This window comes from Chenopodium quinoa, unplaced genomic scaffold (genome assembly GCF_001683475.1).
Source record: "Chenopodium quinoa cultivar QQ74 unplaced genomic scaffold, ASM168347v1, whole genome shotgun sequence".
Lineage (NCBI taxonomy): Eukaryota > Viridiplantae > Streptophyta > Magnoliopsida > Caryophyllales > Amaranthaceae > Chenopodium > Chenopodium quinoa.
The window spans coordinates 2668876-2683821 of NW_018743574.1; the positions used below are offsets into that span (position 1 = coordinate 2668876).

Below are 14946 nucleotides of genomic sequence, written 5' to 3' on the forward strand. Positions count from 1 at the left end.
AAATGAATAAAGTTACGAGTATATTCCACCATGTATCGTATTTAAGTAAAATTATTTTATAAGTACTCCATAATACACTCATATGGAAGCCTTTTAGTTTAAACAACAAACAAATGAATGAAGATTTTTTTTTACTAGTATATTTTTATGGAATGTAAGTCAAAATAAAAATGTCATAAATTAAGTAACCTACCATACCTAATGGACCCTCAAAGAAACCTAGAGCACTAGACATTCAATCTTGATGTTAGTCAAAAATCAGACACAAGAGTCACATGTAACTTAGATTATAACTCATTCAAACCCTAAAATTATTTTTCTATAGCCTTTTTTATTCTCAGTGGAGAATTTGTTTGGATTAAATGTTGAAAAAGGGCTTCCTTGGTTGTCTGCTGTCCCCAAAAAAAAAAAAAATACCCTTCATTACTAATAAAAAAAAAAAAAAAAAAAAATTGTATTAGTTTCCTAGAAATTGACTTATGCCAAAATCACACTAATATATTATGCTTCATAATAAATTACAGTAACTTTTACCATTATGTGACTTAAATTATAATATTAAAATTCTAAAGTACTTGTAATTTCCATTGATTAATCATGTGAAATGCTATTAATTATAGCAAAAAAACAGAAACGATAAGCTCCATCTTTTATGCCAAAAGTAAAATAATTAAAAGAAGGCTTTAATTATTAATTTATTTTAAATAGTACTTTAATTATTAATTTTTGTAAAAAAAATTGCTTTAATTATTAATTATTCAGCTGGAGAAGTAATGATGAAAAATATGTGACAATGAGAATATATGGCCCATCAAATGTTTAATCAAAATTGATTGACATAAGATGAGGCCATGAGCTATGTTTTCTCTTTAATTATTTATATCATCAAAAAGATGTGATTATAATTAAACTTGCTACTTATTTATTTAGTATGATTGTAATATTTAAGGCCATAATATTTGAAATTATGTTACTGCTTGTCATAATCACATACATAATGTTTTCACGTATTTTTTTCTAGGAAAATCATAGAAAATCATGGATTATCCAATTTAATTATGAAGTTTAGGATTCAGCTCATTCACTGCGCAAATGGAGGACACCCTTAAATGTCAATGGTAAAAGTTACTTTAGTTTTGCCATAATTATAATGAAATTCGAGCATGATTATGGTAAATCATAGTTTTTCCTCTTTTGTATAAGTTTTTTTTTCTTTGATGCATCCGCAAAGAAATTTGCATAAGCTATTAGTTTAATAAGACTAGCTAATATGCCTTTACAGGGGGAAGGATTGTAAGGCTGCCCCTTGCTCGCTTTCCCTGCCTTTTTTGGAGTTTAGGAAAGGAGAGGGGGCAGAAACAAGCGACCGGGCTCGTGAAATCCAATGAGAAGAGGCTCATTACATAACCCTTCCTCGACTTATTTAGACAGAACAAACTCCCAGCTTAGTCCCTTAAAGAGGAAGCTTAGTTCTTTCAAGCTTATACTTAAACGTTCGTGAGCCCGCCCTAGTCTAACTCACATGAAATTTAATCATTTTAAATCACTCAAAAATCTCACAAAGCAACAACTTTAAGCCCTAATAAGATTTTACAAGAATGGTCTTTCAAAAAAGATTTTACAAGAATTAATAAGAGTTTATCAAGTTCAATTTATGTTTTAAAAAAAAAGAGTTCGATTTACAAGTAAACTGAACAGTTCAATTAGTCATTTCAAGTAAGATCTAATAAATTTAGGAAAGTTTAGCCGAGTAAATATAAGGAGAATAGAACGCACTAATGTAATATAATTTGACATTTATTAATTTTGGTGATATACAATACCTTTTGAGTTTTGATACACTAGAATATTGGCAAGAACTCATTATACTTAAGTTATTCTTTTTTATAATTATTTATCGTGATCATATAATATTAACCAAAATGAATAAAGGCCTTGATGATTTACCCATTGATCACATATAATTACTACTCATAGTCTCATACCCAAAATGGTACCAAATATTAAAATGAAGATACAAAACATTCCAATTATACTCAGTACTATAGATGTGTAAAAATAATATGGAGTAATGCTTAAATTAAGATGATTTTACTACCTCTCGGAAAAAAAAAAAATAAAAAAAAAAAAAAAAATTCTACTAGTTATTAAATCTGTTGTGCTAAACAAGTAGCGTCCCTGTATATGGTATTGACTATTGACATCTAAGACTGGATCTTCAGAAACAAAAAACAATAATGTGAAGGCTAATCAAGCAATTTACAAAACTAATGCTGAACTTTAGATAATTAGAGTACATCATACATGAAGAATTATACAAGAGCGTCAAAGAATATGCTTCACTGAATTTGGTTTCAATCTTTAATGAGCATGTACTTGTATCATATACAGCATTGCAGAAGGCTTCTAATGTCCTAAAGAATGTTAGTCTTATATAAATATTAATCCTACCATAAGAAGATTATAAATATATACAAATTTTAACATAAACGTTTCAGGCGAATGAGGTGATGCAGTATCAGTTCTTTCGGCAGCAAGGTTTTAGTCCACAACAAATCTTGTCCTGTGTAGATAAGTGAAGTAATTGATCATTTGCATGCCTGCGAGGTACACCGGCTCTTGTAGAAGAGCACCATGCAGTGTAGAAGGCGTCAGCTACTTGAGTTGTGAAGCCATTGTTGCTGAGGTCAAGTAACTGCAAATGTTTTGCATTTCTTATGGCATTTGATAATTCCTTAATCCTTTGGTTGTCTTGACTATTGCAGGTGTCAGCAAGTAGTGCATCTGAATCTTCAGCCTTTGAATCATTCTCGTAACTATCAGCTACTACTAGCTGATTAAAGGCGTCTTCTTCATGTTGCTCACCTGCAGGATCTTGAAGTACTTTTTTAGAGCCTAATGCTTCTGAATTCTTATTGCCTGTAATATCATTTCCAATATGTTGAAGTTGTTCTTGCTCAATGTTGCCAGCAAGATTGAGTTCCTCGAGGGATTCGTTCTCTTTAAGACATCAAACAATAAGTCAAGCATCAGTTTGTCGATGGATATAGAATTTGATGAAAAATAGGGCAAGTTTAGTAACTCTAACCAGCAAGTGACTTCATGATTTGGATAACCCCAGTGAGACCAAGGTGGCACTTGTTAAGCAGCAAAAGCTTCAGACTGCATTCTGGATTCAAAAGTATTGATGCTAATGCATTTCCAGCCTGCAGTAAAAGCTCTAATGAGTTAATCAAGGTTTTGCTTTTTTAGGACCTCATCAGCAAATGCATCTACTGGTAACAAAATACAGAAAAGGGTTCTCTCTATCCCTAAGAACAATAATTTTTTAGGTTAAATACTAGCATTGCATTAACTCGTACACGCATTTTAAAACCAGTTCTGAATGAGGAATGACATAGTTCAAGCATCTACCTCTTGAACCTAAGGATTCCCCCCCCCCCCCCACACACACACACACATGGCACACACACACCTTTCTCTCTATACTTCTTTTGAGCCTTCAGTTACCAAATAAAACAGAAAAATTCATTCCCAAAACAGAACAAATCCTAATTTAAAACCCAATTAGGAGCCTAAATTTAGTTCCTAGAACCTTACTGTACATAAATTTAAGTTGCGCCAGTTACACTTACACGTTACACCCCTCCCAAATATTAGAAAAGGTGAGTCCATTATCTATTTAAGGACCAAACTGATATTTAATCAGCATACACCAATTAAAAGTCTGTAGTAACCCGAAGTTAGTTAGAGTAGTGCTATCTGAAACTCCCTAAGACCTAGCCTCAACTCTCAATAGAATTTATACTTCACTGATTGCTGTTGTATCCATTAAAAAGAATCTAGAAGTTGATCAGTTCTTGTTTATAGACTGAAGGCCTACAGTTAACAGATATACACACTACATCTAAGTATTGACTTAATCTTGAAGTTGAAGCAAACCTCTGACGTAATGGGATTTCCAGCAAGGTTCAACTCCAGTATATTCAATACTGCAGGAACTATCTTTAGTCTTTCAACAAAATTCAGTCTAAGGCCACAAAATGATAGGTTCAACTTTGCCAGCTCTTGGGTCTCATGGAACAAAGATTCGGTCAGCTTTAAAGCTCCATCCTACAAGTTATCAACAGCCAAGGCATGGTGTGAGGAGGATCAATGGCAATACCAATATAAAATGATCAAATTTGAAGATGTTATCACTCACAGAACCAATATTTGTTGCACCAAGCATGAGACCTGATAGGCATGAAGATCTAGCAAGTTGACAAACACTGTCAAATGCATGCTTGTTAAGTTTTATGCCATCCAGACTCAGTTCTGAAAACCTGTACGTATCCACACAGATCTATTCACTACAATATCGGTTAAAAATTTATAATGACAATCGCAAATAAGAATGAAACTTCACCTTTCAAGCTTTGCAAGTTTCCCTAGTAGGTTGGATAAAGAGTTACCGGATATAGGGTTATTATGTCCTGCCAAAAAAGGAAACTAAGTCAGAAGTTCAATCAAAGGATGAAAACGTATTAAACATTACACATTGACCAAGTCATTACCCACTAAAAGCTGTGACAGTACAGAACCAGAATCCAACGCATCAGCAACTGTTTGAATTGTTCTGGATGTGATAGAACATCGTTCCATATTCAGACTATAAAGACCTGCAATTGTAAACCAAGAGAACAGATTTGAGTATTAGACGAAGAAATAGTCTCCAAATCCTAAACACGTCTGCAGAGTTACAAGTGTACAACAGCTGAGAAGGTCGACTGCTAACCTTCCATATCATATTTATCATCAATTCATGGAGTTAGTGAAACAAAATCAGAAGATATAAAAGAAGAAAAATAGTTTAACCTTTGCAGTTACACAATATGGTGGACAGGTAAGTTCCACAGGCATCAGTCAGACGGTTTCCTGAGATGTTAAGAACTTCTAATCGACTAAAGAGCACGGGGCACTCACAAATCTGTAAATACACAAGAGAATAAAACAAAAAAAGAATCAAATATAGACTAAAGATAACGGGCAAAGTGATGCAACATCATTGCCCAGAAAGCTCCTCTTATCTTCTCAAGTCACAACAAACTGTTTCTTATGGCAACTTGATTACTGACAGTATAGAAACTTCCTTTTGTCTTCCAAAATGAATTTAAGGTCTACAACCATACCTTATTTCTAATTGCAGAAAACTACTAAGCGAAATGTATAAAAGGATAATAATCTACCTGAAATAAAGCAGTTGGCCCAAACAAATTGCAGTGCAGATCCAACACCAAGGCCCCATATTTCTGACCTGATGATGTCAATGCTTGCTTGAGTCTCTCCATTGTTGCATTCCCTGAAGGCAGAAAACAGATTAAATTCTAAATAAGCTACCAGGCCTACATCAATCAACTTGAGATCTGACCAACAAATTTTAGAAATTAAAAATCTCTGCCAAATATATTAATTTTGAAATTTGTGAGTTGTGGGTCTTGTTACTCACGTTTTCTTCAACCATCCTGTCTCACTTCCAAAGTTCCATTATTATTGCCTTGCATTTTTTACTTTTGTAAGTTTGAATGATAACGGACTTAATCGAAATGGCTCATGGTAATGTGTACACCTTTTATTTGTTGTGCAGTATCTGACAGTTGTAGAGTATCAGATCAAGAACTAATTAACATGCTCTCTATTATTACAAGTCTAAGGTTGCATAACTGTAACCACTCTTAAATTCGGTAAGGGAGAGAGCCTTTTTACAGGCATAGAGTAATATAAGTGGCAAATGTAAGTGAACAAAAATTTGGAATAGACAGGAGTATCAATTCAACCATTTGATCAACGTGGTTACCTAACATATTATGAGAAAGATTTAACATGGAAATAGTCTTGTGGGCACTCAAAGCATCCAGTAGAGGAACTACTGACATATCTTGAAGCTCACAATCAGACACTATGACTTCATCCTCAGAAATCTGCAACAACACAAGCAAATAACAGAAAAAAACAAATGAAAGCTCATGTTTTACCCCGTACAGTATATAGACAACAAAAAAGAAAGTGGATAAGGTAGGTCACTTGTAACAGCTCAGTATGTCCTCACCTTCAAATTATACAACTTCATTAGCAGCTTCATATTAGGTGGCTCAGCTAATCTCTGACAACAGTCAACATACACTTTTATCAATCTCTTCTGCACCCATCCTGTCAATGTTTAGATCACAAGTGATTAGCTGGTAGATCCCCCAATTACCATAATAGCATTAAATATAAGGAATATATTTTGATATGTTTCCACATGATTATTGTACTGTGCAAAAGAGACTCTAAAGATTAGACAGCTTGGGAGAGCAGGAATGATCAGTCAAGTAGTAGGACATTTTGTATATTAAGAGTAGAATTGGAAGAACAATAAAGAACTTTCACAGTATGGTAGAAATATAATGAACTACTTTTACAACAATATTTGTTGACTAGTACTCAAATAGAGATGAAAGATTGTCCCTTTTATTCATTTTCTCTGTCACTCATGTATATTTCTTCAATGCAAAGTCGGGTAGTAACTGTGTAAAACACCGTATAGTATATGTCATCAATATGCTTCATTCATGCAATAAAAAAACTCAATTATTATTCCGTATTGTAATAAAAGGAGAGAGGAAAGCCAAAACCTCTTACAATACTGCATCAGAGAGCACAGTACACCTCAAACTTGTGAAATACAACTACACAAGCCATGTAGTAAGCAAAGAATAACATCAGCACATATATCAAGCTAAGGTTTCATGGCAATTAATAGTACAGTAATAAAAAAAACAAGATCAGCATTCATGAAGATCATCTATAAGAGCATATGCATACTATTAATGGAAGCTTCTATTGAACCTCCTGCTTGAGCTTCAATCAAAAGAGTATCCATTGTGTGATCAGCAGCAAGGATCTGCTCTCCAAATTTCAAGTTGTCAATAATTGGCAACAGACCTGTTTGACAGCATAAATGCATTACTGGAACAGCCATCTTCATATAATCAAGTTAAAGATGGATCACTGCAAAACCCATGAATTCTCTAATTCATAATAGAAGGCATGTGAAAGTGTGCCATGCAATAGTTTGATATCCCTATATTAATTTGTGCATGAAGCTGCACTTCCCCGGAAATTTATTCCCATATCCAAAGAAATGGCATTTTCATGTATAGTTGACACTAGGGAATTTGCACTTTCAAGGAATTAATGTAGAAAGAGCAACTTACCCCAAGGGTTATGTACTTTTTGCATGTCTTGTGGGAATTTCCACTCTTCACTGAAGTTTTAGATCCCTATTCTACCTAACTATGGCAATCAAACAAGTACTCAAACGGTAACTTTCTAACCTCCTATTAAAGTTAAGCCACACAAGCAATGAGAGTTGTTTATTAAGATAAAGAGAGATTTAACAAGTGGTTTTATGGTTAAGTTTGATCAAAGTTCTTCAGTATCTAACACTATAAATATATTAAATGTGCAAAATACAAATTAAATTCTGGCTTTTATCTATCACAGCATGAGGTTTCACAACCTACCCAAAGATTCAAAGGCAGTGGAAATGAGCTGAATATAATTACCAATAAACTTTCACGGACAGATTCTATTTGACTAACAATGAATCTCTACAGAGCCATAAAGTTTAAAATCCTAAATTTCATGGGTGCTCTAATCATCATGGTATTGCAAGAATAAAGTTGAATACTGCAAGGTTTTCCTACCACTGGACCTCCTCTGTGAAGATAACTGCAAGTAATAGGAACAGGCTGCTTGCAACTTCAAGGCTTCAATATCAAATTCACCAGCAAAAACACTTGGCTCAGCTTCAATGCACACTGAAGCATCTTCGAATTTTATTCTAATGCCGAACTGACAAACAAAAAGGTTGAGGGAAGTTTATCATACACACAAAAATACATGCAAGAATATTCACTGATCTACTCTAATAACTACAACATGCATGCTCAATTTGAAATCTCGTCAACTGACTTGATCTGTTTTCATAATTATCCCTGCCTTATTGGTGGTATCAGGGTAGGAGCTACACATGTCTTCAGCTAATATAATATAAGCATGGCTGATCAGATGCCTATGCAACTAGAATTTAGGATTTTAGACTAATAAAAGATGAAAATAAAACCTTCTCGATACATCGGTAACACATGTATTTAAGACAAGTGCCCTAAATACCTTATTGTCTGCTTGAGACTTGCGATTACTGTGAGCAGCTTCTTCAGGTTTGCTAGATTTATATGAACACGAACTTTCTTCATGGTTCACAAGATTACAAGAACTGGTGTCGTGTTTACAGCCATCCAATACAAGATCCTGTTAGAAATAGGGTGAATGAACAGAGAATAGTATTTAATCTGTGGCTCTTACAGTTATAATAGATGTATGGTATAAAAAAAATTGTTTTTTTTTTTTTTTTTGCAATAAAAGTTACCTGTTGGTCACGGGCTGAATCAAGATGATTGCTTCTACTTTTTACTGTAAGTAGTTAAGAAACAGGATTAGTGTTCAGTATCATAAAAGTAACAGAAATCACAAATATTTATTTACCCACATTCATTTGACGTAGCAATATCCTCTTGAGTAGCATCCAGGCTCATGTTTGAGCATTGAGCATCCTCTTCATCATCAGAAACAACTAGACGAGCACGCTTTCGGCCAACAGTGGTCAACGGACTTTTTAGTGAATCAGGTAAGTTTTTGGCTAATGCTTCAGCTGTCCCAGAAACTCTTTTAGCCCCATTTTCATTGCTTGTTTCAAGCTTCTGCAACTTTTTACAGCGGGAAAGTGAACTCAAAACTTCTTCATCTTCAAGGTCTTCAAGGCTTGAAATAGATTTGCCCACGGGAAGGGGTTCACTGTTGTGAGATAATCCACAGTCAACAAACTTGTCCTCAGAGAGACTATCATTTCCCTCAGTTTCTGTTTCAGAGCAGCCATTTTCCAATGCATTATGTGGCTCTTGCTCATTGTTTAATAATGTCTGCAAGCTCTCTATCTCAAGCTTCAACTTCCTACAAAGCACAATGTCACTTACAGAAATAAGTTTTTCCGCACTCTATACATAACCCGAACTTAAATAAAGATGGACTAAGGAAAGTATAATCTAGAAAAGGTCATTTATCAATATTAGTGCTCCACATCATCACCCTCCAATGGGTCTAAGAAAATCATGGATGGTAAATCAGCTCAAATGCTCAATCATAAGTGTTTTCATCTTGTCAGAAACATATCAACTTTTTTATAACTACCGAAGGATATTTTGTATCAAAATATTCTCTCCTTCCCTCCATCAGTTCCTTAGAGAAACTTCATATTTTACTCAAATTCATTTGAGGAAATATTTGGGAGAAGTGAAAGAAGGAAATATACAAAGGGAAGCAGTTTTTTTTCTTTTGGCAATGTATGGTTTGAGAGAGAGAAGTCTGCAAAACAGATATTTTTCCCTTGATAAAAAAAGCCATTTTATTTATTTTTACTTATTGTTGTTTTCTCTGCCTTTTGTTAGTAATAGGATTCATATGCTTTCCACCAATCAAAAGGGTTAGTAGTAAGAGATGAATATTGCAGGTTTAGCAATTTGCAGCAGCTGAGTAATATTAACATCCTGAACTTAACTGCAAAAGCTCAAACAAACAGAAAATATCCTAAAAGGATGAGCCCCATTTGAGTCATTTAACATCAAGACATAACCATTCCACACCCTCTTAAAATATAGGCTGAGAATAGGCTCCAGGTTTGTTTTATCACATACAATGAGTAGCAAATAAACAGAAAAATCTTCTACCAACTGCAGATAAAAAAAAAAAAACAAAAAAAAACAATTATATATATATTTTTTTTGTTGTTTTTAGCTTATGATTAAGATACCACAAATATCATTTGCAATGCACCCTGCAAATACTAACTAATAGAGAATCCACTGGAGAAAAAAAGATATAACATCCAACTGAAACTTGTTTTATTGATGGCCATGCATGATGAACAGAAATACCTGGCTTCATCAACATTATCAAATCTAATCATGTGGCTGTAATGCATGTTTTCCAAGGCAGAAATTTGCGTAGTAATTTTCTTTGCTTGAGCTGCAATCCTGCAACAAAATTAAGATAATAAGCATACATATACTCAAATATATCATTGTGTTTGTATTTGAAGACCCAATTTGATATTTAGTATCACATTTAACTAACCAATAAGCAGCAAGGTCAAAGCAAATAGTTTTCCTAATATTTTAGTAGCAACTAATGTACGGAGTAGCTAAAGTTGATAATTATGAAGCCAAGGGAGACCGAAGATGACATAGATGGAAGGAGATAAGTATGAAATAAAGAGTTTGGATATATCGCATAAGTGCACATAAATATACAGTACTTGATAGAAGAGAATAGAGGGTCATGAACATGGTTGACGACCATAGAAGATAAAATCTTGGTCCATGTAGCCCACTCATCATTGGGAATAAGGCTTCAATACTGCTGCTGTTGTTATTGTTGTCATCCACAACAAACAAACAAACAATCAAACAAGTTAACTCTGTATCTAACATATCAGAATAATAAATTTTGTTTAAAAAAAGGCACACATGTGATTTCGTTATGTATGGATTTCCACCTTATTAGAAATTAGTCTCCACTTAAGTAAAATGATCTACAGCAAACAATATCAGGTCTGACAGCACCTTTCCAAATGAGGATAGAGATCAAGTGTTATACCTATAACCTTCTTGAAATTCCATTAAGGCACCCCGCCAATCACCTTCAGAATCTAAAACATCACCCAAATTGATTTTTGCTAATGCTTGGCCCTGAAATCACCATTGTGAGTTTGTGAGAGAAGGTTAAATCAAACTCGTACCTCTGACATGTTGAGCAAATAGAAAGCTGAAACAACTTTTTTTAAAAAAAATATTAAAACTAACCTCCAGATTACCAATCACTTTATAAATATTCCAACTTTTGGTATACCATTCACGAGCTTTCTCGAAATTCCTAAGCTTTTCATATGACTCTCCAACAACCAAATATGAATCAGCCAACTTTTCTTTGTCACTTAGTTTGCTTGCAATTTCTATCTTCTCTATTGCATGTTTTCGATGCTAGAAAACAATGAACAAAAGTTAGATAACAGAGATATATATATATTTTTTAAAACATAAAAAAAGCTTAATAGTATTTATAGCTTCCACAGCCCTAATGAGTAAAATTCTTAGAAGAAGGTGCCAAGTTTAGAAATGTGATTTTCAAGTCCAGCTCCAGCACAAGTTCATGTTCAAATGTGTATACTAATTGAGCGCAGATGTAAGAAAATGATATGTAACCTGCTGGTAGATTTTTTTTCCAGCCAGAGGTTTAAGATCAAGCAGTTAAGTTGGAAACAAACAGCATAATCTAAAGCTCCATTTGCATGAAGAAAAAATAGCAGAGAGAATAAAGATGCAACTAATTGTTCCATCACTTCTGCGTTTGATAAATAGCAATAAGGCTCAAGGAGCACAAGTGAGGCACGCTTGATATAACTGAGAAAATAATCTGGAAAAAAGTAGTGTATGTGCTTCACTGAAAGCGCCTCACACCCTCACCAAGACCAAAAAGGTGCATGACCCATGTTGCATTCAGCACCTAAGTGCCCCATTTTATACAATGGTAAATTTTAAGAGCCATATGTGGATCCAAACAAAGAACTCCAGAGGGAACTGAAGGAAAGGGCAGGACACTAAGACAAGTATAGCAAGTAAGCAAAGTGAACAAAAGTAAGCAAAATGATACAATTCTGTTATCACAGGCTCACAGCAACCCAAACATATTCTTAACTTCATGGAAGTCAAAAGCACACCTACAAGCTACATGATGCCTTTTTGCTTTCTTGTGGTCTATGCTACAATAGAGGTAATTTAGAATGCTCTCAGGTGGTCTCTAAGAACTTTATCTTTAACAGTGTAGTACAGCAACTAAACTTACCGATAGGCTTGTGCTATAGCCTACAGGAGCTTCCAAGGAAATCTACCTTACAGTTAAGAATCGCAGGACATGTCATTTTTTTGTTTTCTTTGAGCAATATTTTTTTATTACTAGCCCTTTCTGTGCATCAAAAATATAGTTTCTAATGCCATCAAAAATGATTTGAAAACAAAATCCAAAGCTAGCTCCCTCAATCTACTCAACAGCTCGAAAATTGCTTGAGACATATCATTGTGGCTCTTGGAATATACGAGTGAAATAAAATCCCCCACTTTATAGTTATATAAACCCTAAAGGCCATTATCAAGAAGAAAAGAGACAATCTTCAGTGCATAAACAGTAAAGTTTCATATATATCTACTAATTGCAGTATGTTCTTCAGGGATTAAGTACAATGGAAGAATCTTACACTAGATACTTACTTTTTCCCAAGCAGAAATAACGGTGGCTTTATCAATAAGAAGATCAAGAGACTTCATTAGCTGCCTTAAACACTTTCTTTCACTTGAAGTGCCTTTGGCCGTGTTCATGCTACGCTGAAGCTTCTTTAATTTTTGCTCTTCCGTTTTTATATCCTCCCTCACTTTAATATATTCCTTCACAACTCGAATGTTTTCCTCAATTTGACGAGCCAAAGCAAATTCATCTTCCAGAGATTTTGCCAGTTTGAGAGCCGTTTGGTAACATTGCAAGGTCTCGTCAAACTTCTGAACCTTGCAATATAGTTCACCAAGGTTAATATAGCCTTTAGCCTCTCCTTGGCGATGGCGAATATTCTTACATATCAATATATCCTTCTTGATATGCTCTCGAGCTTTGTTCCACTTTCTTAGCTGCATATAGACAAATCCAAGATTATGATGTAACCTGGTGCGCCCCTCGTCATTTTCATTCACCTCCTCCTCATCACAGATCTCCAATCCTTTGGTAAGAATTTTTTCAGCCTCTTCCAAGTTATCAAGCTCCATTTCAAGCATTCCAACATTATTATATGCATCAATATATTCCTTAAGAAAAGAGGATTTAGAGTCCGGGGGATTTTCCTTGAGAGTTTTAGCAAGACTCATAGAAGATTTGAAAAACTTTTTAGCCTTATGAAGAGCAGAATGATCTTCAAATTTAGTAAACATTTCTTGGTATGTACGTCCGAGTTGTGTGTTAGCTCTTTGCTGCTCAACCAGATCTTCTTCATCCTTGGCTAGCTCTAAATGCTCTTTCTACATTTACAACAGAAAACAGAATCAATTTTTCAAGTATTAGCAAAAGATACATTGGTAGTTCATAGTATCTTCCAAGCTAATTCTAGTCCAATCAACAATAACAGAATTAATCAAATCCAGTACTTCCTACGCTCTTGTTTCGAATAATACTTTCAGTTAGCAAAAGCATACATCTTCCATTGTCATAAAATTCTCCTATATTTCACTAATCAACATCTTAGTTAGATAATATAACATTACACAACCAAAATTCAATGAATAAGAATATATATTTATAAAATGCCAGTAACCCAAATAAGATTACCATTGAAAGAAACTACCTTTGCTCAGAACAAAGAGCTGTTGTTGCATAAATCAAACTTATTATTAATATGAACAAAACAAATTTAAAAGCAGCAGAATAACATCTCCAAAATAAAAACCCTGATTTATGAATCAATTAAAATTAAAACAAAAGCATAAGAAAAACTTATCCTTAAATAATCAATTAAATGAAATTAAACCCCTAAATTCACATGTACAACATAAATAAAATGAAATGAGAATTCTCAAAAAATCCTATTACTTCCATTAATCAAATTTCATAATACTACCAACATCAACCATGCGGAGGCGGACTAAATCGGGTTATCCCTTCTAAACAAAAAACCGCGAAAACCCGAAAAAATACCTGATAGCGGAGGGCGTCCTGAAAATTATGGAGACGCAAATAGAGTTCACCCATGGATTGACAAGAAGGAAGACGATCTTTTTGAAGCAAAAAAGAAGTAGAAATCTCATAATCAATCCTTAACCAATTTAGGGCTTCGCAATATTCACCTCTATCTTTGTGAAGATTACCAATTACATTTGCCCATCTAGCTTCTTCTTTGCGATTTCCTATATCTTTAGCACTCCTATACGCTTTCCTTGCTGCTGATAACTCTGGATCGTTCTTCCCCATTTCAGAAATTGATTTGGGGAAATTTTTTGAAGGAATTTTTTAGGGTTTTTCTGGGTTTTGTTGGGAATTCAGCAATTTTGATTTGGGGATGGGAAGTAGAGGAGAGAAAGAGTGGAATTTTGGGTGTGAAATAATTTCAAATTCGCGCCAAATTTTTGCATTTTTTTTAAGAATGGGCTGTCACTTAGAATTTGTAGAATGAAGCCCTAACGCGTAAGCTCTGTGCCGAAAATGTTTTTTTTTTTTTGGGTCCCTTTATTTATACACCGCGATAGTCATATGATTATTCACGTCCTTCTCTTTAATTATATTTTGTGATTTAACAAAGTATAGTCCATATACTTGGTAGTTGGTAGGAAATAAGATTATAATTTAAGGTCAAGACAAGACATCTTAAGACATGATTACAGTGAACAGACCAAGGCATGAATGAGATGGTTTAGAGCACCAAGTGAACATTCGAGGACCCTTTTGGAGCTTTAGGAAGCACCTAAATTGCTAACTTTTTCCAATTGAAAAGTTATCCTTTATGGTTAAATTTGAAGGATTCTAATACACGAAAATTGACTATTTTCGAAGATTTCGGACCTAATGTCGAAAACTCAAATGATCTTATGTTATGCTTCCTAAGGTCATATAATGTTGTTTGGAAATAAATACTATCACTTGTCGATCACATAAAGACTCATTATGATATCGAACTAATGAAGGGAGCCGTGTATGTAGCTAAGTAAATCGACTAACAAGAAGAAAGTAGATTATTCCAAATTTCCTATCATCTAGAGGCCGACTGTAGTCTTG

General features: G+C 34.2%; 1 protein-coding gene across 1 annotated transcript; it reads right to left on the reverse strand.

Annotated features, from left to right (window-relative positions):
• Positions 1 to 2315: 2315 nt before the first annotated feature.
• LOC110682024 (protein TONSOKU-like) lies at positions 2316 to 14671 on the reverse strand. Its single transcript, XM_021858229.1, has 20 exons — positions 13873 to 14671; positions 12405 to 13199; positions 10944 to 11120; positions 10738 to 10829; positions 10017 to 10115; positions 8576 to 9036; positions 8456 to 8499; positions 8200 to 8337; positions 7731 to 7878; positions 6847 to 6966; positions 6089 to 6189; positions 5837 to 5960; positions 5229 to 5341; positions 4858 to 4969; positions 4557 to 4661; positions 4409 to 4475; positions 4205 to 4325; positions 3943 to 4113; positions 3089 to 3206; positions 2316 to 3000 (listed from the first exon to the last, which is right to left on the reverse strand). The coding sequence occupies exons 1-20, from the start codon at positions 14143 to 14145 to the stop codon at positions 2519 to 2521; spliced, it is 3861 nt and encodes a 1286-aa protein (XP_021713921.1). The 5' UTR covers positions 14146 to 14671; the 3' UTR covers positions 2316 to 2518.
• Positions 14672 to 14946: the final 275 nt, after the last annotated feature.